This window comes from Dysidea avara, chromosome 5, assembly GCF_963678975.1.
Source record: "Dysidea avara chromosome 5, odDysAvar1.4, whole genome shotgun sequence".
NCBI classification, from domain to species: Eukaryota; Metazoa; Porifera; class Demospongiae; order Dictyoceratida; family Dysideidae; genus Dysidea; species Dysidea avara.
Genome location: NC_089276.1, coordinates 1,622,310 through 1,648,519, shown reverse-complemented (window position 1 = coordinate 1,648,519; position 26,210 = coordinate 1,622,310). Strand labels below are relative to the sequence as shown.

General features: G+C 38.3%; 2 protein-coding genes across 3 annotated transcripts; one reads left to right on the top strand and one right to left on the bottom strand.

Moving 5' to 3' along the window:
• Positions 1 to 374: 374 nt before the first annotated feature.
• LOC136256398 (probable serine/threonine-protein kinase kinX) lies at positions 375 to 25,915 on the bottom strand. 2 transcript variants are annotated; one of them, XM_066049351.1, is made up of 7 exons: positions 25,469 to 25,915; positions 24,713 to 25,419; positions 21,288 to 21,512; positions 4,277 to 4,312; positions 2,978 to 3,061; positions 1,803 to 1,946; positions 375 to 1,430 (listed from the first exon to the last, which is right to left on the bottom strand). In XM_066049351.1, exons 1-7 carry the CDS (start codon positions 25,716 to 25,718, stop codon positions 495 to 497), a joined length of 2,382 nt encoding a protein of 793 aa, XP_065905423.1. In that variant the 5' UTR covers positions 25,719 to 25,915; the 3' UTR covers positions 375 to 494. The 2 variants fall into 2 exon arrangements, with proteins under 2 accessions (XP_065905423.1, XP_065905424.1); XM_066049352.1 differs by lacking the exon at positions 4,277 to 4,312 and having other exon boundaries at positions 25,469 to 25,913.
• On the top strand, positions 6,473 to 7,861 carry LOC136256764 (uncharacterized). The gene is made up of 2 exons (XM_066049781.1): positions 6,473 to 6,736; positions 6,894 to 7,861. The coding sequence occupies exons 1-2, from the start codon at positions 6,666 to 6,668 to the stop codon at positions 7,780 to 7,782; spliced, it is 960 nt and encodes a 319-aa protein (XP_065905853.1). The 5' UTR covers positions 6,473 to 6,665; the 3' UTR covers positions 7,783 to 7,861.
• Positions 25,916 to 26,210: the final 295 nt, after the last annotated feature.

Below are 26,210 nucleotides of genomic sequence, written 5' to 3'. Positions count from 1 at the left end.
ATGTGGTATGCAATAGTAATCTGCAAAAAGGTTAACAAGCAAGTGTAAGGAAAAGATTTGGGGATCACAGAATTAAAAAGAATGAAACAAGGGAGGTCATCCACACCTGCAGCTGTACTAGTTGACATTTAATTCCAACTTCAGCCATAGCTGTACTGCTGACAGGTTAAGTAGGAATTAGTATAGCTGCAGGCTGGTGTACGTAGTTTGTTTCATTCTGTGATTCCAACTCAAATTTGAAATTTCTAATTGCTTACACTTGTTATTATAGGATATAATTATAAGGTATTGACTTGCATTCCTGTAAAAAAGGCTTCCACCTACTACATGACCATACAGTTTATCTCCACAATTCATGACTCTGCAATGTCGCACTTCAAGTCTTAATTTGTTATAGATATACATACAAATGTTACAAGATACACTATAATACTTGCTTAATTGTTACCAGCTTAAAAATCATAAAAAAACAATATATAAAACACAGGATAAGGTTACTGTGACTCAAATGAGCCAATCCAAACAGTATTAGTACAATCCATGGTATCATGCATTCCTCCAAACACCATTATTGTGTTATCGTCTATACAAACTGCAGCGGTTGTATATCTTTCTGATGGAATTTTTCCTATGGCTTTCCAGCTCTGACTAACCTTGTTGAACATGTGAATATCACCTGTACGTGTGAAACGATCGCCTGTCTTACTTATTCCCCCTACTGCAAGTAAGTATCTGTCTTGTACACTGACAGCTGCTGAACGGCACCATGGAGTATCTTGGTAGAAGTCCCACTTCAAAACATGGCTGGGAAGTGTGTCCAATGGAGCAGTAAATACTGTTGGGGAATAATTGTTACCTTGATCAATCCCTCCTAATAAGTAGAGGTTGTTGTCTAGTACAACTGCCTGTAATCTGCAATGGAGTAGTGGTAAGTTATCAGTGGCATACCACTGTGCAGTGGAACTATCAAATAATTCCGTGGAGGCTAATCTCTTGTGATGATCTGCTTCACCTCCAGTGATAATCAGTGTTCCATGATGACCAGCAGCGGTGGCCCAACCTCTTGACGTAATCATCTTGGTATACTTCTTTAGCTCATCACCATCTACTGAAAATATCTTGTTGGTCACCTTATGACTCTTGTCTTGGCCTCCAGCAATGATCAAGCGATTATTAAGAATAGCCATGGCAAAGTTACAATAAGGAGTGGTGATGGGAGTTGCACTCCAGGAGTTGTCAGCTGGATCATACACAACTATTCTGTAAGATGGTGTGCCAATGGCCTCATTACCTCCTCCAATGTACACCTTTCCTTCGAGTAACATGGCAGAGTGATTGGCATAGGGCATTGGTGCAGGGGCTCCCTCTTGCCACTTGATGTTTACTTGCCCACTGAATGGGTCAGGAGACTTCTTGCAGTCCAGTTGTTCCTATAAGCAAGACATGACTGCATTGAGAATATTCTAGTGTAATCTGTGTGTGTTATGTATATTATACAATAAGGCAGATAACACCAGTTGCAAGCTACAGTAATCATTAATGTGTATTACTAGTTGCAAGCTACAGTATAATTATTGACGTGTACTACCATAAAATATATACACACTTACATGGTTACAGATTTGTTGAAAATAATGTCATGTATAAATCTTGGTCAAGCCTTTAATTTTTTATAAAATCTATTACAAATTCAAAAAGTAAATGTTTGTATTTTGTGCATATCATGAAAGGCAAAACTTGGTAAACTGTAAATTTGATGATTCATGGCATGGAAATTCAAGGAAAATGCCTCACACACAAACCTTTAAGTGTTGATTTTCATCTTTTAACTGTGTGTTCTCTTCCTGAAGACTGTCATTTTGCACCTTCAAACCACCAATTTTAGTCTTAAGAACATCAACTTCCTTCTTCAGCTTATCATTGCTGCTCTTTACTTCCTCCAATTCCTATAACAAAATTAAACAAATCATCAATCATTAATACCGTAGAGTCAGGTTGTTAAGCGCATGCATCTGTTAGGCGCATGCATCTGTTAAGCGCATATTATTTGTTAAGCGCGTACACATTTCTTGTAATTAACCATGGATGATAAGCGCACATGGGAAAATGTGACGATAAAGCTACACACAGCAAGAAATGTCAAGAAAAGCTGAGAGTACTGAAAAATTAATGTCTCCTCAAGTGCTTACGTCTCCCTTGAGGTCTCCCTTCGCTGTGTATACAGCAAATCAGCCATCTGGATAGTGATAATCTTGTTTGTCACAAAGGATTTCACCAAGAAATGGAGTCAAATATTCTTACACACTGGCGTGGTGACTATTAACTACTCTCACAACATGGTGATTTCGTGTTACACTCACCATAATTATTTATTAGATGTATGCGCCTAACAGATAGTATGATTTTTACAATACGTTTTCTCCAAAAATTATAAGCGCATGCGCTTAACAACCCAACTTTACGGTAATATATTGTGTCAAGTGTCCGGCTGAAGTGACATCTAAACGTGATAAATAGTAATGTGTTTTGTTATGGTTGTTTGAAGGCATTGATTAGTCAGTCAATCGGTCGGTCGGTCAGTCAGTCAGTCAGTCAGTCAGTCAGTCAGTCAGTCAGTCAGTCAGTCAGTCAGTCAGTCAGTCAGTCAGTCAGTCAGTCAGTCAGTCAGTCAGTCAGTCAGTCAGTCAGTCAGTCAGTCGGTCAGTCAGTTATTAGAAAAAATTGTTGAAAACAATGTAGTTTCATAAACATTCATCAGAAACATTTTCTGGTAAGTTTTGAAGGTGTGTTGGAGCTTGACAATACCCGACTAATTCCACCAAGACACTGTAGAGGTAATGCAAAGCTGGTTTCTGGTGGAAAAATGCAAACCTCTCCCAGTAATTTAGTTACCATACAAATGACACATCAAGTGTGAAACAATAGCCAATATTGCATGTAGCTATCTACATAAAATCACAAGTTTTCTTATCCTTACTTTCTTTGTCTGTACTGCACGTTTTGATCGAGGGGGAACAGGAGGTGATTCACTGCCAATCTGATCTGTCATCAACAGTTTTTGCTACATAAATCAGTACATATACTCCATCATGATCAACATGCTGTCTTCTGTCAACACCATCATTACAATCAGTACAAAAAAACCTTATGTTTCTACTTTATGGGAGGTTAAATTTATAATGCTTCTATATAATACATCCATGAATACATCCATGCAAACAGACAAGCTTTATAAAAGGGTAGCCTTTAAAAGCTGGTATGAAAACTTGTGAAATCAAGGGTGGCGACCACCATATCAAGAAATATTAATAATGCACATAAATTTTTCTAGCATTCTCCAAAAGTAGATCATAAACTGTATTTAAACTAGAGCTTTCGTTTATAAGGTAGAAATTAAGCAGCTGACAATGGCGGCTCAGCGGTGAAGGGTTTGGGAGTTAGGCATGAAGCTCCCTGATTTAACCCTGGACAACAACAATTTTCAGACACCTTTTTCCTTCTTGGTGACTGCTTTATTAGAGTGTTTCAACCTTGCCATATACTGTACACCTTACCTGTCACTGCAATTTTCAAATAGTTTGAGTTACAATAGTTAATTTATATACAGAGCTATTCCCATAAATGGCTTACCCTGTAGGAATGACAGTATTTTTTGAAAACAATTTCCTATAACTCTGTGAATTTTTATCAGGTATATATGTAATTTCACACCAAAGTTAGTATGCCAAATTTCAAAGTGACTGAGTCATGCATGCATTTGCATATTGGTTTGCAAAAATAATATTTATTCATTTATTTATTAATGTTTTTCAGTCCATAAAAAGCCACTGGAAAGTGCCACCAGTGACTCACTACATCAAGTTAAACAAAATTAGTCACAACAGTACTCCATAATATTACATTGGTAATCATTGGTGATGCTATTGAACAGTGGCAGCAAGGGCAAAGGTAATGGAAACTATGAACATTAGTTATTATTAAGTTGCTGTATGAGATGATCCCACATGAAGTTGTAGAGTTTGTGTTTAATGGTGTCTGTAGGTAGAGATAGATCTATTTTAGGTAATGAGTTCCAAATGTGTGGTAAACAATGGAAGTAAAAGTTCTGAGCTATATATGTTGGAGGAACATCTGTGATGGATCATTTTTTCAGATGAACCAAAACAAGTATTAGAATACTAAACTGGACATACTTAGTAATGTTGAAAATGTGATGACTGTTGCTTGTAAGACTTAATTAACAAAGAACATAATATCGTTCATTTCATAAACATACATTAATGGTAACAGATGTAGAGTCATCAGACGAGACCTGTATGATGATTACCACCTAGAGTTAATTACTGCAGGACTAAAATTAATATTTATACTCTACTTGCATGCATACACAAAGGTATATATCACAGTACCATTAAATTAGTGAAAACACCAATATATACTCTAGCTACAGTATAGGTACCTTAGTTGGCACATGCAGTATACGTACATATGTAGAATTATATAGAGCCATAATGAGGTTTTATGCTACCTTATAATTATCGTAAATCATAATAACAATGTTGGACAAGTTACACTTTAAAAGTAACTAGTTACATATTACTTGTAACTGAACTATTTAGTTACAGTTACATATTACCCATAAAATAAAGTAAATATAATATATAATATTACATATTTTGTGTCCACAGCCTTAAGCTGTCACGTGTGAAACTACCACCTTATCATGTGACATGATTGCATTGTTGGACAATGTGCAAATCTAGGTTATAAGTAAGAAGCTGGTGAATAAGCTTCATTCAGTAGGCTTCATTACTTCGTTGTGGCTATAGGCATTACTCAATGGATTACTAAATAACTTCGTCACTTGTAGTAATAATACTATATTCGTTACAGTGACTATATTACTTAGGTAACGCATTGCATTTGTAAGTAAAGTAACTTGAGTTATATTACCTGCTTTTATAGTGTATTTCGTTATATTACTTAGTTACCACAAAAGTAATAATATTACGTAACACGTTACTTATGTAACGTGTTACTCCCAACACTGCATAATAACAACCACAAAATTAAGCCTATTCTCATTATATAATTATAAAGACATGCTGCTTATGTCAGCACAGAGTGGTATGACTGTCACAAGTGCATACTCAGTGCTGGATGTACAATAAAAAGAATTCTGCATAGCTAGCTTCAGTTTTTTTCAATATCACATTTATAAATAGCCAATTTAAGCTAGCAGCCCATGCACTTCCCTAGGTGAAAGCTACCACCATACACAAATACAAAATCCAGTATAGCTAAATTTATATAGCTTGCATACCCCTTGAATGAATGTTAGCTACTAAAGCTGCAAACAAATCAGTTGCTCTTTGTGAGGTCCACTGAAATCTGCTATGCTTATAAAGACTGAAATCTGAGCTGTAAATTTCACTGGAGCAGTAAAAAATGAAGACACTACAGAATTGTGGTTTCTAAGATGCCTTATATGTACAACACTTAAATGATTTCTATTATGTAATAGCTTGCATAGACATGGGGAATACAGATAATGTTATGATAATGGGGCGCGCTAATTAAAAAGTCTGTGCCAAAAATTTCTGATTTCACTCCAAATTTCAAATTTCAAAATTAATTTCTGTGTGGCTGTACGAAATTTCATAGCATGAGTGGCCCCTTGCTGTATGGCCCCACAATCGAATTTCAAATGTTAAGCTATATAAGAATTCGAGTAAACAGTGTAGCGTCTTGCCACCTATTAGGTGAGGTGTACGTAGCAGCCTTAGCCACTGGCACTTGTGCAATGTAGCACAAAACTGCAGCCAGTGCAATTTAAATATATTGCACTGTGGTAAGTGCATTATAAGTTATAATGCACTCGCTGCGGTTAGTGCAGCAGTGCTATATACAAATTATAGCACTCGCGGCGTCTTTGAACTGCCCACGCAGAGTGGTACATCATAGTACAGATCTCTACCTAACTTATGGAATATAATAATCTAACTATCCAGTAATAAAAAAATAAACCACCGGATTGATGGAAACTTTGGTAACTTGGCGAATGAAGCAAAATATCACAGTTGGCGAAATAAAATTTGATGAATTGTTAGCAAAATGCATGCCCTTGTTTAATTAATTACCAATCGATGTACCTGGCATGGTGTTGAGTTTGACATCTAATCAAGTGTCTCATATTTAAGACTATGCAGCAATCAAATATAAGATCAATATATGCATGGTAGCACTCACATTGTGTCTGGACTTCAAGGTTCGAGGATACCAAATGTCCTATATAGTTGATGGCAATGGTAATACTGCGTTTACACTGCAACTAAGCTACCCGGGTAAGACTTTGACCTGGGGTCAACTCTGTTTTGTCACTCCTGTTTACACTTGCTATGAATTTGAAGGCTGATTACAAGTTAATGTGTTATTGCGCATGTGTAATTTTAACTATCGATCTATCAACTGATTGTGGCGTTCGGTTATACAATGGCGACTGTCGGTAATAAGCCAGTGGCTATTCTTGTTCACTCCTTCGCTACTGATAACGCCTGTAGAGCAAAGTACGAGAGACTCCTAAGACAGCGACGAAAAAACCTAAGCAGACGAAGACTTTTGTCACAAAGAGTATCCAAGCGTGGGGAGTACTGACTAGTTGGTTAATGGTATTGTTTGTTGCTACTTCGTTCTTGTATTCTATTCCTCGTCCCAAAATAGTGTGGAAATTTGACAGGTAAAAAATACACAAGTAGCCATATTTGCTTGTGCTAGCTAGCTTATTTAATTTGGACGGCCAATTGCAAGAAAAGAAGCTACAGGCTGTGCTGTATTTTATATCTGGTAATTGCATGGGTGCTTATATGTATGCATGTCTTTGGTTTTTTTACTAGATCCACACACTGGTGGGATGATATTGTGTTGAACACATTTTCAGAGGAGGATTGGATGGAGAATTTTCGAGTGAGCAAACATACCTTTGATTACCTCTGCACACAACTGGGTCCTTTGATTAAACGACAGGATACTGTGCTACGCAAAGCAATTGCTGTACCACACAGAGTGGCAATTACTCTATGGTGTTTGGCTACTTGTGGGGAATATAGAACTATAGGTCACTTATTTGGAGTAGCAAGATGTACTGTGTGCGTGATAGTTCATGACACTTGTGAGACAATTGTTAGGATACTCTTGAAGAAGTACATACAGTTTCCCATGAATGAACAACTTGTACATGTGGTAAACGGATTCAGACTGAAATGGGGAATGATTCAGTGTGGTGGTGCAGTGGATGGATGCCACATACCTGTTAATCCTCCAGCATTAAACCACACAGACTATTACAACAGGAAAGGCTGGTACTCAGTAATTTTACAGGGTGTTGTAAACCATGAATATTTATTTTGTGATGTTTATGTGGGCTGGCCTGGTAGCGTGCATGATGCACGTGTATTTGCTAACTCAAAGATATTTAAATTGGGTAGTGAAAACAATATTTTGCAAGGAGATAAGGTGAGGATTAGAGAAGTGGATATACCAATATTTCTAGTTGCTGACTCTGCGTATCCTTTAAGTACATGGTTAATGAAGCCGTTTCCTCATGGTTCAGCCCTAGCGCAAGGACAGAAGAACTTTAATTACAACTTGTCTCGTGCAAGAATTGTTGTTGAAAATGCGTACGGTAGATTGAAAGCTAGGTGGAGAAGATTTTGTAAAAGTAATGACATGATTGTTGAGCATGCATGTTCCCACTGTTATAACAGCTTGCTGCATTCTTCATAATGTCTGTGAAGTACATGATGATCGATTTAACGAAAGTTGGATAGAAGAACATTGTGATTTACTGGAGCAGCCACCTTCAGCTGGGACAACAGCTGTAACAAGTGATGCTGCATCAACCATACGGAATGCTCTTGTCCAGTACTACTCCTAGCATATATATATATCTAATCCAAAACAGCCAAGCTGTAAAAAAAGTGTGCGGCCCTCAGAAAGGCTATGGTGAAAAAAGATGTGAAATCCAAGGTGGCGGCCAAGAAATGGCTGTGATGGTAGGTTAGTGGTAAAAATTTTAATAATGACAATTCAGGTGAATTTTTGTGCCGCTTCACAAAAATTCACCTGAATTGTCGTTATTAAAATTTTTACCACTAACCTACCATCACAGCCATTTCTTGGCCGCCACCTTGGATTTCACATCTTTTTTCACCATAGCCTTTCTGAGGGCCGCACACTTTTTTTACAGCTTGGCTGTTTTGGATTAGATTTCATTTCTTTTTGTATTTGTATACCCCAAAGCCGGCCTATGGCCAGCTTTGGGACTTTTTTAACCTATGTTTTTTTCTTTACTACAGGAAGAAGAAAAGATGAAGTAGATGTACTTTAAATATTTTATCAGTAAATGTACAAATTATATATACTGTATAATACATATGTGACCGGATTTGCGAAAAGGGGTCCAATTTGCCAACTTTGACAATTGATAACTTCAGATTGGAAAGAGCTATTGCCTTGATATTTGGGCAGTGGTGAGCACCACTATAGCTGAATACATGGTGAAATGTTCAGGTTAATAATTATGTTACTTGAACACTGAGTTATGGTCTCCAACATTTACGGAATTGGATGTGTGTGGAAGACCCCTTTTCGCAAATCCGGTCACATATATTGATTACAGAAATCTCCATGGTGGTTTCTTTGTAACTGAACACTCTACAAGGTGACTTCTTCTAATTGCTCTCTCTACAGGGTGAATTGTTTGTAGCTGAACGATCTACAAGGTAACTTCTTCTAGCTGATCTCTCTACAGGTGATGTGTTTGTAGCTGAATTTTGTATAGGTGATTTGTTTGCAGCTGAGCTCTTTACAGAATGGTTTCTTTGTAGCTGAACTCTCTAAAAGGTAACTTCTTCTAACTGATCTTTCTACAGGGCAATTTGTTTCTGGCAGAATTTTCTACAGGGTGATTTCTTTGCAGCTGAACTCTCTACATGGTGGTTTCTTTGTAGCTGAACTCTCTACAAGGTAATTTCTTCTAGCTGATCTCTCTACAGGGAGATTTGTTTGTAGCTGAACTATCTACAAGGTAACTTCTTATAGCTGATCTCTACAGGGTGATTTGTTCGTAGTTGAATTCTGTACAGGTGATTTGTTTGCAGCTGAGCTCTTTACAAAATGGTTTCTTTGTAGCTGAACTTTCTCCAAGGTAAGTTCTTCTAACTGATCTTTCTACAGGGTGATTTGTTTGTAGCTGAACTATCTACAAGGTAATTTCTTCTAGCTGATCTCTCTACAGGGCGATTTGTTTGTAGCTGAATTCTGTACAAGTGATTTGTTTGCAGCTGAGCTCTTTACAGAATAGTTTCTTTGTAGCTGAACTCTCTACAGGGTGATTTGTTTGTAGCTGAAATCCCTACAAGGTAACTTCTTCTAGCTGATCTCTCTACAGGGTGATTTGTTTGTAGCTGAACTCTCTACAGGTGATTTGTTTGTAGCTGAACTATCTACAAGGTAATTTCTTCTAGCTGATCTCTCTACAGGGCGATTTGTTTGTAGCTGAATTCTGTACAAGTGATTTGTTTGCAGCTGAGCTCTTTACAGAATAGTTTCTTTGTAGCTGAACTCTCTACAGGGTGATTTGTTTGTAGCTGAAATCCCTACAAGGTAACTTCTTCTAGCTGATCTCTCTACAGGGTGATTTGTTTGTAGCTGAACTCTCTACAGGTGATTTGTTTGTAGCTGAACTCTACAAGGTGATACTTCTAGGTGATTTCTCTACAGGATTCCTTGTTTCTAACTGAACTCTCAACAGGGTGATCTGTTCATAGCTGAACTTTCTACTGGGTGATTTGTTTGCAGCTGAACTCTCTAAATGGTGGTTTCTTTGTAGCTGAACTCTCTACAATGTGACTTCTTCTAGCTGAACTCTCTACAAGGTGACTTGTTTCTAGCTGATCTCTCTACAGGGTGACTTGTTTCTAGCTGAACTCTCTACAGGTGATTTGTTTGTAGCTGAACTCTCTACATGGTGGTTTCGTTGTAGCTGAACTCTCTACAAGGTAACTTCTTCTAGCTGATCTTTTTCACTGCATATTTGTTTGTAGCTGAGTTCTCTACAGGGTGATTTGTTTGCAGCTGAACTCTCTACATGGGAGTTTCATTGTAGCTGAACTCTCTACAATGTGACTTCTTCTAGCTGAACTCTCTACAGGGTGACTTGTTTCTAGCTGAACTCTCTACAGGTGATTTGTTTGCAGCTGAACTCTCTACATGGTGGTTTCTTTGTAGCTGAACTCTCTACAAGGTAACTTCTTCTAGCCGATCTTTCTACAAGGTGATTGAGTTTTTTGCAGCTGAACTCTTTACATGGTGGTTGCTTTGTAGCTGAACTCTCTAAAAGGTGACTTCTTCTAGCTGAACTCTCTACAGGATGATTTGTTTGCAGCTGGATTCTCTACGTGGTAGTTTCTTTGTAGCTGAACTCTCTACAATGTGACTTCTTCTAGCTGAACTCTCTACAGGGTGACTTGTTTCTAGCTGATCTCTCTACAGGGTGACTTGTTTCTAGCTGAATTCTCTACAGGTGATTTGTTTGCAGCTGAACTCTCTACATGGTGGTTTCTTTGTAGCTGAACTCTCTACAAGGTAACTTCTTCTAGCTGATCTTTCTACAGGGTGATTTGTTTGTAGCTGAATTCTCTACAGGGTGATTTATTTGCAGCTTAACTCTCTACAAGGTGACTTCTTCTAGCTGAACTCTCTACAGAGTGATTGATTTTTTTTGCAGCTGAACTCTCTACATGGTGGTTTCTTTGTAACTTAACTCTCTACAGGGTGATTTGTTTGTAGCTGAACTCTCTACAGGGTGATCTGTTCATAGCTGAACTCCCTATAAAGTAACTTCTTCTAGCTAATCTTTCTACAGGGCGATTTGTTTGTAGCTGAGTTCTCTACAGGGTGATTTGTTTGCAGCTGAACTCTACATGGTAGCTTCTTTGTAGCTCTACAATGTTACTTCTTCTAGCTGAACTCTCTACAAGGTGACTTGTTTCTAGCTGATCTCTCTACAGGGTGACTTGTTTCTAGCTGAACTCTCTACAGGTGATTTGTTTGCAGCTGAACTCTCTACATGATTGTTTCTTTGTAGCTGAACTCTCTACAAGGTAATTTCTTCTAGCTGATCTCTCTACAGGCCGATTTGTTTGTAGCTGAACTCTCTACATGATGGTTTCTTTGTAGCTGAACTCTCTACAAGGTGATTTCTTCTATAGCTGATCTTTCTACAGGGTGATTTGTTTGTAGTTAAACTCTCTACACGATAGATTCTTTGTAGCTGAACTCTCTACAAGGTGATTTCTTCTATAGCTGATCTTTCTACAGGGTGATTTGTTTGTACCTGAACTATCTACATGATGGTTTCTTTGTAGCTGAACTCTCTACAAGGTAACTTCTTCTAGCTGATCTCTCTACAGGACAATTTGTTTGTACCTGAACTCTCACATGATTGTTTCTTTGAAGCTGAACTCTCTACAAGGTGATTTCTTCTAGCTGATCTTTCTACAGGGTGATTTGTTTGTAGCAGAACTCTCTACAAGGAAACTTCTTCTAGCTGATCTCTCTACAGGGAGATTTGTTTGTAGCTGAACTCTCTATACATGATTTGTTTGCGGCTGAATTCTCTACATGATGGTTTCTTTGTAGCTGAACTCTCTACAAGGTAACTTCTTCTAGCTGATCTCTTTACAGGGTGAATTGTTTGTAGCAGAACGATCTACAAGGTAACTTCTTCTTACTTATCTCTCTACAGGGTGATTTGTTTGTAGCTGAACTTTTTACAAGGAAACCTCTTTTAACTGAGCTCTGTACAGGGTGAATTGTTTGTAGCTGAACTATCTACAAGGTAACTTCTTCTAGCTGATCTCTCTACAGGATGATTTGTTTGTAGCTGAACTATCTACAAGGTAACTTCTTCTAGCTGATCTCTCTACAGGGTGATTTGTTTGTAGCTGAATTCTGTATAGGTGATTTGTTTGCAGCTGAGCTCTTTACAGAATGGTTTCTTTGTAGCTGAACTCTCTACAAGGTAACTTCTTCTAGCTGATGTATCTACAGGGTCACTAGTTTGTAGCTGAATTCTCTACATGGTGGTTTCTTTGTAACTGAACTATCTACAAGGTGACATCTTCTAGCTGATCTTTCAACAGGGTGATTTGTTTGTATTTGAACTCTCTACAAGAAATCTTCTTCTAACTGATGTTTTAACAGGGTGAATTGTTTGTAGCTGAACTCTCTACAGGGTGATTTGTTTGTAGCTGATCTCTATACAGGTTACTTATTTCTAACTGATCTCTTTAATTCTGTTCAGGGTGACTGCTCTATTAGGATGACTGCTCTATTAGAGTATCTCGATCTCGCACTTGCTACACCAAGTTGGATTTCGTGTTATAACTCCGTGGATTTAAGTCTGATTCTTCTACACCATTGAAGAGCCTTTCTAAGATGATAACTCCATCTGTACAGCGATTTTGAAAGCATTACCCCAAGCGGTTTACCTGGTAGGCGTGGCAAGCATAATAATAATAATAATAATAAAATAAAAATATTAAAAATTAGCTAATCTCGATTGCGTAATTGTTACACACTGTTGATTTTTTCGCTGTATCTTCCAGGTTTTTAGCTCGATTTATTTCAAACCACAAAAGGTTTGAGGTTCAATAGTTAACCTATTCACCCACCGATTTTCAGCTTCTTCCCATACGCGGTTTACCCTGTAGGCGTGACAACATATTGGTGTTATTTTTCGTGCATAATCGCTCATAACTCTTTGTCTGTTTATGGTATTCCAGCCAAAGTTGGTACCGAGATGCGCCTTTATACCCCCCTTCTGTGTGCCAAATTTCAAGGCAATCGGATAACGCGTTCGAGTTTTATAGCAGTTTTTGTAAGTGTGCGACAAGAAAAAGAAAAATAAGAAGAAGAAGAAGAAGAAGAAGAAGAAAAAAACGAAGAAACTCAGCCAATTTTTGAAGTCGCATATCTCGGGAACGCTCGAAGCGATTTCGCTCAAATTTGGAATGTAGAGTGCTGCAGTTGGGGGGCATGTCCACAGCAAAAATCGTCTTGTTTCATCAAGGAAGCACAGAGCTACGGAGGTGCGAAAATTGCGTTTTCTTTCTTCCTGTCAATATACTCACGGGTGTTACGCGCCGGCTTCTTGGGCCGCACGACACACTACCGTGTGTCTTGATATATATATAATAGGAAGTGTATACATCATTAATTTTGATGATATACTGATTGTAATAAAAATTTGTACAAACTGTGGTCTTATAACATTAAACATGGGTAAATTATACAATAACCAAATCATAACATGTTAAACACAGTCCACTATGCAATGTCTGGTGATGACCCTGGCGAAGACTGATACATGGGATACCCTCCACTATTGGTGCTACTGCCAGAGTAGTAGCTACTACCGCTTCTGCTACCTGCTGAATAATCTGGTGGAACTGTGTAATATGGGTTTGGAAAAGGTACCTGGTGGCCTTGAGACATCATTGATAACATTCGAAATTGAAAATCACGATCTTCCTTTCTTCGCTCATTCTCCATTTCCATGATTCGTTCTTCCATTTTCATGTGCTTAAGTTCTAGCTCTACATACTTGTCATCACTTTCTTGCTGTCTTTTCATTACCTTTTCAAGAACTACATTCATGGACTTTTCCATTCTTTCTTTGCGTGTTGGTTTCTTCTTTCTTTTGACCAACTCTTTCTTCACTTCAGATTTATCATCCTTCTTGAGCCCTTTTCCTTTCATTCCAGACTTATCAGATTTCTCTCCCAGCTTATCCTTCTCTACTGGCTCATCATTTTCAGATATCTCCTCAGGCTTCTTCAACTTGTCTTCATTGGTTTTCAGGTCATTGCTGCTACTTGCAATACAAGATTGCAACTCACCTGAGTCGGGAAGTTCCACCGCCTTGTCCACATCATAATCAGATGAATCAAGGACTATCGCAGGTTTAGTGATGGTCTGTCTTCGAGAATACAGTTTATTTGCTCGTAAAACTTACAAAGCTTTCGTTTGTTTCCCATTTCATTTAAGTTATCTTTTGTCTTTTTGTAATCTTTCTTGAGCTTTTTGACTCGTTCTCGGCACTGCATTCCCGTTCTTTGGTAACCACATGAAGTGAGCTCTGCTGCAATCTTGTCGTAAATGGTGATGTTTCTGATACAACCTTCCAGCGAAGCTTGCACACTCTCTTCCCCCCACAACTCCAACAATTTTGTCGTTTCATCGTCTTGCCATACCGCCATTTCGATATCACTATCACTTCAAGCGCCACGTTGTGCCTCACATGAACCAGAGCTGACACGATTTACTCGGGTATGACCCTACATCATGAAGCAAGTCGAGTCAACAATAGATAGGTCGACTCATCTCTTGTTTACACTTACACTTTAAAGTAAACAGTTTCATGGTAGCCCTGCTCAACCCGTGTAGCAATGGCAGTGTAAACGCAATATAAGACTCTAGCATGATGATTCAGCAGTGATATGCAGAGACTCCATCAGCAGCAGGTTCATATGCATATATGCTTAGAAGTATGTGAGCTACAATAAGTGGTTGTTTTTCTCACGAGCAAATCGTTTGAGTGGAGAAAACAAATTCATGGTCATTCACCAAATTTTTCCAGCACCAAGCTTTCCTTCCATATGGCAGTACAATTAAAAATTTAAAATGAAGTAGGGTTCCAGTGATAAAAAGTAGTGAAACAATAGACGAATGATAGTAGCTATTAGTACAGCGGTGTAGCCCCCAAAATTAGCCAAATTGTGCACTTTTTCATAAAAGCATGAAACTATCTACATAAATAGTATCTAATCAAAAACAGCCAAGCTGTAAAAAAAGGTGCGGCCCCCATAAAGGCAATGGTGAAAAAAGATGTGAAATCCAAGGTGGCGGCCAAGAAATGGCTGTGATGGTAGGTTAATGGTTACATTTTAATAACAACAATTCAGGTGAATTTGGTGCCAAGACCAAGCGGCACAAAATTCACCTGAATTGCCGTTATTAAAATGTAACCATTAACCTACCATCACAGCCATTTCTTGGCCGCCACCTTGGATTTCACATCTTTTTTCACCATTGCCTTTATGGGGGCCGCACCTTTTTTTACAGCTTGGCTGTTTTTGATTAGATATCACTTCTTTTTGTATTTGTATACTGCAAAGCCGGCCTATGGCTGGCTTTGGGGCTTTTTTAACCCATGTGTTTTTTTCTTTACCACAGGAAGAAGAAAAGAACTTAAAGAAGAATTTAGTATTTCAATTATTTTTGATTTTATTAGTAATTATACAAATTATATACATATATTTATTACATGCTCATTATTCCCCACAGGATTTTTTTGCAGCTGATCTCTCTACTGGGTGACTTGAAATGTAGCTGAACTATATACAGGATGGTTTCTTTGTAGCTGAACTCTCTGTAACAGGTGATTTGTTTGCAGCTAAACTCTCTACATGGTGGTGTCTTTATAGCCGAACTCTCTACAAGATGGTTTCTTTGTAGCTGAACTCTCTACAAGGTGACTTCGTCTAGCTGAACTCTCTACAGGGTGATTTTTTTGTAGATGAACTCTCTGCAGGGTGATTTGTTTGCAGCTGAACTCTCTACATGATTGTTTCTTTGTAGCTGAACTCTCTACAAGGTGACTTCGTCCAGTTGATCTCTCTACGGGGTGATTTGTTTCTAGCTGAACTCTCTACAGGTGAATTGTTTGCAGCTAAACTCTCTACATGGTGGTTTCTTTGTAGCTGAACTCTCTACAAGGTAACTTCTTCTCTACAGGGTGATTTGTTGTAGTTGAATTCTCTACTAGGTGGTTTGTATGAGGCTGAACTCTCTACATGGAGGTTTCTTTGTAGCTGAACTCTCTACAGAGTGATTTGTTTGCAGCTGAACTCTCTACATGGTGGTTTCTTTGTAACTGAACACTCTACAAGGTGACTTCTTCTAACTGATCTTTCTACAGAGTGGATTGTTGTAGCTGAACTATCTACAAGGTAACTTCTTCTAGCTGATCTCTATACACAGTGATTTGTTTGTAGTTGAATTCTGTACAGGTGGTTTCTTTGTAGCTGAACTCTGTACATGATGGTTTCTTTGTAGCTAAACTCTTTACAAGGTGACTTCTTCTAGCTGATCTCTCTACGGGGTAATTTCTTGGTAGCTGAACTCTCTATATGATGGTTTCTTTGTAAATGAACTCTCTACAAGGTGAATTTTTCTACCTGATCTCTCTACAGGGTGATTTGTTTGTAACTGAACTCTGTACAAGTGTGTTTTTGTGGGTGATCTCACTGCAGGTTGATTTGTTTGTAGCTGAACTCACTAAAGGGTGATTTTGCTTGTAGCTGAACTCCTTGCATTGTATCTAGTTTCTAGCTGATCTCTCTACAGGGTGATTTGTTTGTAGCTGATCTCTCTACAAGTTGATTTGTGTGTAGCTGATCTCTCTGCAGGTTGATTAATTTGCAGCCGATCTCTCTACAAGGTAATTTGTTTGTAGCTGAACTGTCTATAAAGTGATTTATTTGTAGCTGATCTCTCTGCAGGTTGATTTGTTTTAGCTGAACTCTCTACAGGGTGATTTACTTGTAGCTGAACTCCTTACATTGTGACTAGTTTCTAGCTGATCTCTCTACAGGGTGATTTGTTTGTAGCTGATCTCTCTACAAGTTGATTTGTGTGTAGCTGATCTTTCTACTGGTTGATTTGTTTGTAGCCGATCTCTCTACAGGGTAATTTGTTTGTAGCTGAACTCTCTATAAGGTGATTTATTTGTAGCTGAACTCCTTACATTGTGTGTAGTTTCTAGCTGATCTCTCTACAGGGTGATTTGTTTGTAATTGATCCCTCTACAAGTTGATTTGTGTGTAGCTGATCTCTCTGCAGGTTGATTTGTTTGTAGCCGATCTCTCTATAGGGTAATTTGTTTGTAGCTGAACTCTCTATAAGGTGATTTATTTGTAGCTGAACTCCTTACATTGTGTGTAGTTTCTAGCTGATCTCTCTACAGGGTGATTTGTTTGTAGCTGATCTCTCTACAAGTTGATTTGTGTGTATATAGCTGATCTCTCTGCAGGTTGATTTGTTTGTAGCCGATCTCTCTACATGCAGGTAATCTGTTTGTAGCTGAACTCTCTATAAGGTGATTTGTTTTAGCTGAACTCTCTACAGGGTGATTGCTTGTAGCTGAACTCCTTACATTGCGTCTAGTTTCTAGCTGATGTCTCTACAGGGTGATTTTTTGTAGCTGAACTCTCTTCAGGGTGGTTTGTTTCTAGCTGATCTCTCTACAGGTAGATTTGTGTTGATTTGTTCATTGCTGATCGCTCTAAAGGTAATTGATTTGTTGCAGTTGAACACCCTGCAAAGTGTTTTGTTTGTAGCTGATTACTCTAAAGGGTAATTTGTTTGTAGCTGAACTCTCTCCACAGTGACTTGTGTGTAGCAGAATTCTGTGTAACTGAATTCTCTAGAGAGTGACTTAATTGTAGCTGAATTCTCTACACAGTGCATGACTTGTTTATAGCTGAACTTTCTTCAGTGTGACTTGTAATGTTCTGAATCTCTATAGTGGTATATTTGCTTAACTCTCCACATGGTGACTGTCTTCTTGCTGAACTGTCTATAAGATTAACTGTTTGCAACTGAACTCCCTACAGAATAACTTGTGATGTAATAAAATTCTATAATGGAGTAAATAAATTAGCCGAATGCTCTATTAGGGTGACTGTTCTATTAGAGTATCTCGATCTCGCATTTGCTACACGGAGTTGGCTTTCGAATCATAACTCAGTGGTTTGTAATCCGATTCTTCTGTACTACTGCAAGGACTTTCTATGAAGATTATTCCAGCTATACACCGATTTTCAGCTCATTGCTCTAAGCGGTTTGCCTAGTAGGCGTGAAAACTAATACTTTTTTATTCATAAAAATCGATCGCGTAATTGTGACACAGGTTGGGTTTTGTGTCATATCTCCGTGGTCTTTATCTCGATTCCTTTCAAACCACCAAAAGGCACTCCTACGATGGTTACTCCATCTACATAGCAATTTTCAACTCATTCCATGAAGCGGTTTACCCTGTAGGCGTGACAACAAATCGATCTTGTTTTACACGAATAATCGGTCATAACTCCTGAACCATTCATCGGATTTGTACCAAATTTGATGCTAGGATTTGCCTTTGGACTCCCTTTCTGTGTGCCAAATTTCAAGGCGATCGGAGTACGCGTTTGCTGGTTATAGCAATTTTTGCAAGTGTGCGAAAAGACGAAGAAGAAGAAAAAAAAAACGAAGAAAAAAAAACGAAACTTTGGCAGCTCGTATCTCGGAAATGGCTAGAGCGATTTCCTTCCAATTTGGAATGTAGACTCCCTTGGCTGGCGGGCAACTGTGTAGCAAATTTGGTTCCAATCAGATAAGTGATCACCGAGATACAAAGGTGTGAAAATTACGTTTTCGTTCTTCTTGTCAATATACTCACGGTGTGGCGCGCCGGCTTCTTGGGCCGCACGACACACTACCGTGTGTCTTGATTCAGTATTCATATTTTTTGATATAGTACCATCGCAGTTTTGACTTTTGGTGACCTTTATGGACATTTATGACCAGAAATTTGATCATTTCTGTCTTTATCTTCCTGAGGCATTTATTGACATGTTAAAACATGGTACCAAAGTAAAGGTCTTGTTGAATGAAACAACTTGGTTTTATTTAGAAGTTAATAGGTAATTCCTTTTTCAACATTTTATTAACTGCAAAATTCTCTGAGTTTACCTGCCCCTGGGGTGTAAATTACCCTTGGGGAGGTAAATTATCTCTAAATTCATGGGTAATATAAATGGTCATAACTTTGGAATGAAATCACCTATATATTAACTTCAAATAAAGACTAAGTTGTTTCGTTCAACAAGACCTTTCTTTTGGTACCATGTTTTAACAAGTTAATTAATGCCTTAAGGACGAAATTGATCAAATTTCTGGGCAAAAATGGCCGTAAAGGTCACCAAAGGCCAAATCTGCATTGGCACCGTATATCAAAAAAATTATGCTGTGAGGAGTACTATTGATGTGGTAAGTTTTATGCTTTTATGAAAAAGTGCACGATTTTCGCACTGTGTCGCTATAGTATATCACAACAAGTCATGAAAATGTAGGGATTTTTTTCCATATAATTATGTATTGTAATATTTCACTACTTTTTATCACTGGAACTGTACTTTATTTTAAATTAACAATAATGGACGATGTCCACAATGATGAAATGTGATGTCATAATAAAAGGAAGTGTTAATGCAAGGACTTCAGAGATTTTGGCTCATCATACAATACTGCAAATTAGGGATCATGGTTTTTCTGGCCAAAAAATTACCCAAAAATCAGCTTCACCGTATACATCCTGACACCTTGGCAGTATTGGTTAACCAAGCCCAAAGGTATGACCATAAATACTTCCAATAGATTGTTATGAAATTTTAAATTGAATGGAATTTTCTACTGATTAACTGCCTGCCTGCCTGCCTGCCTGCCTGCCTGCCTGCCTGCCTGCCTGCCTGCCTGCCTGCCTGCCTGCCTGCCTGCCTGCCTGCCTGCCTGCCTGCCTGCCTGCCTGCCTGCCTGCCTGCCTGCCTGCCTGCCTGCCTGCCTGCCTGCCTGCCTGCCTGCCTGCCTGCCTGCCTGCCTGCCTGCCTGCCTGCCTGCCTGCCTGCCTGCCTGCCTGCCTGCCTGCCTGCCTGCCTGGTTGCCTGCCTGATGCCTTTAGGCAATCGTAATTCGATAACAGCTAAGGCTATGGGCTTGACTTTTCACTGTTTTACGTCGCTTTGTCCTGAGACATGACTTTTGGCATACTACAGTACATACAATACACACATCATGGACTTACCTTTGTCCTCCTTTGTGTCCCATTTCTTTTGCTACAGCCCAAGGTGTCAATTTGTGGTAGTGTGATGCATGGCTTCCAGCTGTGAATAGGAATCATCCATATTTTCTGTGGTTACTGCAGAGGCGCTTCTAATATATTGCCCTTTGTTTGTAACGTGTGTAATGGACTAATGGGCTGAAAGCGAAGCACAATGGCTGCTTCACTTTTGAGTCAGTAATTGATAGTTGGGGTGCATGAATTGTCTGTATTTTTCATGTGACTGGATTGATTACAGAGGTGCTTTCTCTTACTGTTCTTTGTTTTTAGCACTGTGTAACAGGCTGAAGGCGAAGTGTGATGGCCACTTCACTTTCGATTGATAGCTGGGGTATGCATTATATTCAGATGAAAATATTAACTCTGGTGCCATCCTTTCTTTTGATGTGGTATGCACAGGTTCACCAGTCATAATAATTTACAAAAAAAGTGAACAAACAAGTATAAGGAGATTAGGGACTGAATTTGGGATTAAATGTTTGCTAGTATATCTGCAGGTGTAGGCGACCTCCCTTGTCTCCCTACTTTTTTGATCCCTAAAGATTCCTAATTTTCCTTATACTTGTAGTGCACATTAGCAGAAGTTCATCGAGTCTGAGGATGATGAGCTTCTGGTATTAGATATGGATATTGTTCATAGTTTATTACATATTGGACAATATAAAGGATAAGAAATAGTGCATGTATTGTGATGATGCTCCAACAAGGAAAGCAGACCAAAATTCTTAAATACGTACACAAATGGATACATCTGTTTTGTATTATATGCCTCACCCTTAATGCTATAATAGCCAATACCTTCCCATATGAAGTCACCACACTAACATGGCCATTTTGTGTTGTGACAATAATTGTCAAAAACATCATTGTGGATATTGTCTATTGTACTAGACATATACACAGTGAACAAACTCTAGGTCTGCACTGCAATAAAGTGATCATTGAAAAGGTTTTGACCTTTTACCTGCATAAGGCACACATGTACATATGCACCACAATAGTGCAAAACATTGGTGGTGTAAAACATTGGTATTGTAAACTTTGGATTGCTAGTTGGTGAGAATAGCTCCATGCACTATCATCATACTGAAATATAAAGCATTGGTAAAGCAGTTAGTTAGTGGAACGTACATTCTGAACTCTTATAAATTTACTTGTATGCGGGAAATAAAATTTTCAGGTGTCTTATGATGTTTTGTAATAGAGACATAATACCTTATCAAAGCTGCTACACAGATTTTATCAGAGCTAGCCAAGTAGCCCTGAGCTTAATTACACCAGAGCTAACCTGTAAATTTTGACTTTTAGTTTCGAGTTGGTCGACTTCTTCTTTAAGTTCAGTAATTTCTGCCTTGAGGCCAGTATTGTCCACAGTCAAACCATCAATCTTCACCTTCAAACCATCATTCTCCACCTTCAGATCAGAAATTTCACTTTTAAGAATGGTGACTTCTCCCTTCAACTTCTTATTGCTAATTTCCATCTCCTCTAGTTTGGTGGTAAATAATGACTCCTGCACAAACATATGCCACTATAATCATAAGCTATTTCCATGCATAAGCTAATTTCCATGTACCATTAATGCTCATGATAGTGGTGTACTTCAAGACAAATCATTGGTTGCAGATTTATGACCATTATTAACACAAGCAAATATCAATCTGTAAAGGTTAAACCTTGAAGGGTAAACTTTTTGTGTGGATAGATATGGTAGATGTAAGGGTGATCAGTGGACTGCTATTATTACTTACTAGACTATGGCCTCTGATTACACCAGTAACAAGTTGATGTTGAGCCACTTCTAAAAACTAGGCACTATATATCCACAGAAAAAAATTAGTAATTTTAGATTTGAGCAGATATCATAGAAACAAAGTAATAAAAACAAGGGAGACCACCCAGTGACGGAGGAAGTAGTTGATATGAGGGGGGGCTGACCAGAGTATAGAATGTCTTGCAGCTGGGGGGTACAACCCACAGAAGCTGTAGCCATATAGTTTTCACAATGTCTCAAAGTCCACCAAAATTAATGTTTATAGCAATTTTATAGGTACAATTTTAACTAAAACACCAACTTTTAGTCAAAACTATTTAAAACAGGCTATTTGCAGTTAATAACGTTTTTGGCAAAGCTTTTAGCTGCAGGGTTAATGAACATAATTATGTGAATGCATCAAGTAAAAATCAGGCCTTCACTCACAAACGATTTTAGAGAAATAAACTGTTTTATACCGGGATATATTCACTGGTATATAGTGGTATAACTGAAAATGAACAGCGGTACAAATTTATTTGATACATGGACATGGTACATTCAATTTGTATAAAATTTTTTACAGTGAATAGACCATGAATATGTTAAGTTAATTGCAATTTTTAGTTGAGTGATCTGAAGGCCTGATTTTTACTTGATGCATTCACATATAGCATTTATAAGCAGTACAAAACAGCCTATATCCACCCGGAAACACTTGATACAGTGGTAAGGGGTACCTGGTTCGATTCCTGCTGTACAGGCAACTTTTTTTCTTTTTAACTATATACTTTTAGGAACACGTTTATATGAAGGCCTTGACCACTCTATTAGGGTAATTGAGCATTCTATTAGAGTATATCAATGGTTTTCAGCCCCACTCCAAGAAGGATAATTTTGGCATGATATCATTCTGAGGGGAACCTTGGCCCCCTAGCCCCCCCTCCCCCTTCCGCCACCTATGGACCGCGTAAACCTGCAGCTATACTATGTACATAGTGCAAATTTAATCTCTATACTTCATTCATAACCAGTATTGTCTAGGTCAAGCCAATTGTTGGCTAAGAAGCCTTTTACTGCTTTTGCCCACCCACTTGGTAAACCATAAATTACCCCTGCTGACAAGTGTTAACTTCAAAGCATGTGGAAATGATTGTAATAACTGTTATTGTAAGGCAGGATGTTGATGGTCACTTTGGTACCACTCTAAGGCTTCCAACAGGCATGTTGAGTACCATTATGTCTGTTAATTTACAATCAGACAATAACCAGTCAATATCCTATTACCTTCCAATAACCAGTTATTATAGTAAAACTCTGCAGGTTCACTAGTCATAATAGATATAGCTTGTATATTAATCCATGTGTCATGCACTGTGAATGCTTTGCTGAAAAATTACATTCCTCAATTGTGCCAAAAAATACAGCAAGAATGACAGATAAGATAAAGAAAAGGCAGCAATAATCACTGGTGCGGCTGGAGATCTCAGGAACACTACTGCCTGACTGAACAATGGTGTTAATTACTTACTGTATAGAGGAAAACTTTGGCAGGCTGATTTGTGATTTGCTACAAATTTGCCTAAGTAACCTGTCAATTAATGCGTAGTGCCTGTTTATAGCTAAAGATTTCGCCAAAGCTTATTGTGCCAAATGCAATTTAGCTGCAGGCTATTTACCAAATTTTACCCCACCAAAATTTCCCTCTGTATGGTACTTTAATGCATACATTTCGCTATTAATTTTGTAATCCATTTATTACCATTTTAGCTAAGGAAGTACTATTACAGATTATTGTTGTATAAGGTCTAAAATTTTGCGAAGCAGCTAAAATATATTAGTGTAGCATCTAATTTCTGCAATTGCTGAATTTGTGAGACATGTCGCATGAACAATTTCTCCATATTTCTACACTACTGACATTAATGTTTCTAATACAGTAAGTTTTGGTGAAACTCGGCTCACTTGAAAATTATAAGAATTTCAGTCCCTGACAGTAGACAATTTTGTAAATTAAACTTCAATAATTTGCAAACAATTGGAGCTTGCACATATAAGCTGTTGTACGGTATAGCTAATACAAACAGAGTACATTAACTACAAACAACACTCAGAACCATCTTAATTTTTAATAGTTTGTCTATGGTGCTTTCTAACAAAAATATAATGTCTCTTAACAAAGCTTTGAGTCTGCTCATTAGAGGCGTGCTTACCTCTTTAGTAAAGATACGCAATTTCCTGGGAGGCTACTAGCAAGGCCCACACTGTCATTTTTAGTTTTACAACACTTATACATCCTGTTAGGAAAGCTATTCTCAATGAATAGCATAGAAACCAGATTCATTTGTATTTTAATTATGCTCCTCAGAGTAATTAATAAAGCTTACCCACCTGTGCAGCATCTATATAGATGTATATAGAGCATTTATACTAGCTACTTTCAATACAAAGCTATAGTTTCTTTAATTTGCTGCATAAGTGCGGATATGCATGCATTCTTCATATGGTTCAATTTAGATACCTGGGTCATTCTGGTGATGGGAATCTATTCTTAAAAAATGATATAAGAAGATAAATGAAGATTAGATGTTAAGTCCTTATGGGCTATCCTTACACTATCAACTGATAAAGAAAGAGACACTGAAGAAAGTTTTCTGTGACTTTACCAGCTTTATTACATAATACAATGAATGCTATGGCCATTGAATTCTACCAAACTACTAGCTATTTGTGGTCCTCACAAGGTCTGAGAAAAGATTCTTTTCAAACAGCAAGTCTATCAGTGTAGAAATCTGGTCATAGTGAAAATACAACTTTAATTTGTGCACGTGGAAGCTGGTCACAAAAACAATGTGGAAATCCTGTTATACTACGCTGATGTGGAAAATAAGCTGGCACCAAACTTTAAGCTGAACAAGTGTCTATTATACCAGTAGCATTGCTGTTGCTTTACAACTAACTTGTTGTGATGATGACTGACCAGATACCTCAACCCACCATACGATGGGACTCATCCCATCATGACTGGTTTGTTGACTGCACACATCTTTTATCCTCTTGATTTCTGTGGACACTTGCATAACTGTTGGACGATTTCTGGCATCATCATCTAAACAAGATGTCACTACTGATTTCAGGTCAGCAGCACCTCCAGTGAGTGTATCAAGATAGTGCTGACGTCTCGCCACCTCTGATATCACCTCAAATCTCCCAGTGTCAACATTGAGCTGTTCTCGATCAGATGGTTCTGGCCACTGGTGAGTAATAACATTAAGGACTACTCCTCCATAAGAGAATATATCCAATGGAGGACCATAGACAGGTCTTTTGGTGAGTGCTTCAGGTGGCATAAAATCTGGTGTTCCTGGGATTTTAGTCATGGTTTTCTTACTATCTGATTGCATCATTTTAGCAACACCCAGATCAGTGATCTTGGCTTCAAGACGGTTTCCCAGTAAAATGTTATTAGGGGTGAGGTCACGGTGTACAATTGGTGGATTCCTACTATGGAGGTATCTTAGACCAAGGCACACTTCATCCAATATGGACAACTTCACATTTAACGGTATACTGGCATACTTCTCCACCAGACCCCTCAGGCTGTATATCATCTTCTCCATAACCATAACAGGTAATTTATACTGGTCACGTACCGGATAGTATACTCCTGTATTATAGACTGCATATAAGCAAATTCAATTATAATAAGTATATACCTAAAAACTGAACGATGCAAGGATGGCGAATGGTACTCCATATTTGGCATTCATTAAGAAAGTCTGTTGTGATCTTGCTAAGCTCTTGGCTGTCCGAATACTGTAGTAGTAACGCGTGTACCTCCTTGGCGGCACACAGGGTCCCTTGATAGTCGACCTCAAACACTCTCCCATAAGCACCACGACCAATTTCCTTTCCAGTGGGGTTAACGTCTTGCAAAGTAAGATCATTAGCAACTGTAGCTGCCATGATGAAATACCGGATGTGCCAGTAAAATCAAGGGTGTGGCTCTTCGCCTATACACTGGGTAGCGTGATCACGTGAACGCGATTTTTGTAGGGCAAAAGAAGTAGTGATGGAAATGATCGAGTGATTACGTACGAGAGATAGATCATGAAGCAAGGAAACATTATTGTTTGAAGCTACATATTGTTGATGAAGGTTTTCGTGCTGGTACAACTTTGTAATGAGTTGGAACAGTGCTCAGACGGAACTAATCTTGACAGTGCAAACTTCAGTTGTCCTCGGAGAAATATTGTTTGCGACAGGTGACAATGGCAGGTACGCACCAGCTAATAATTCAACAGCAGTACTATTAGCCAACTTCTTGTCACTGCATTTACACAACCAAAGAAATGTGTGATACATTGAAATAAATTTTAAGCTACAGTACTGCTCAGCTTGAGCTAAACAATAGCACAACGTAGTGTCTGTTTTCTGAAGTTTTATCGAAGCAGTGAA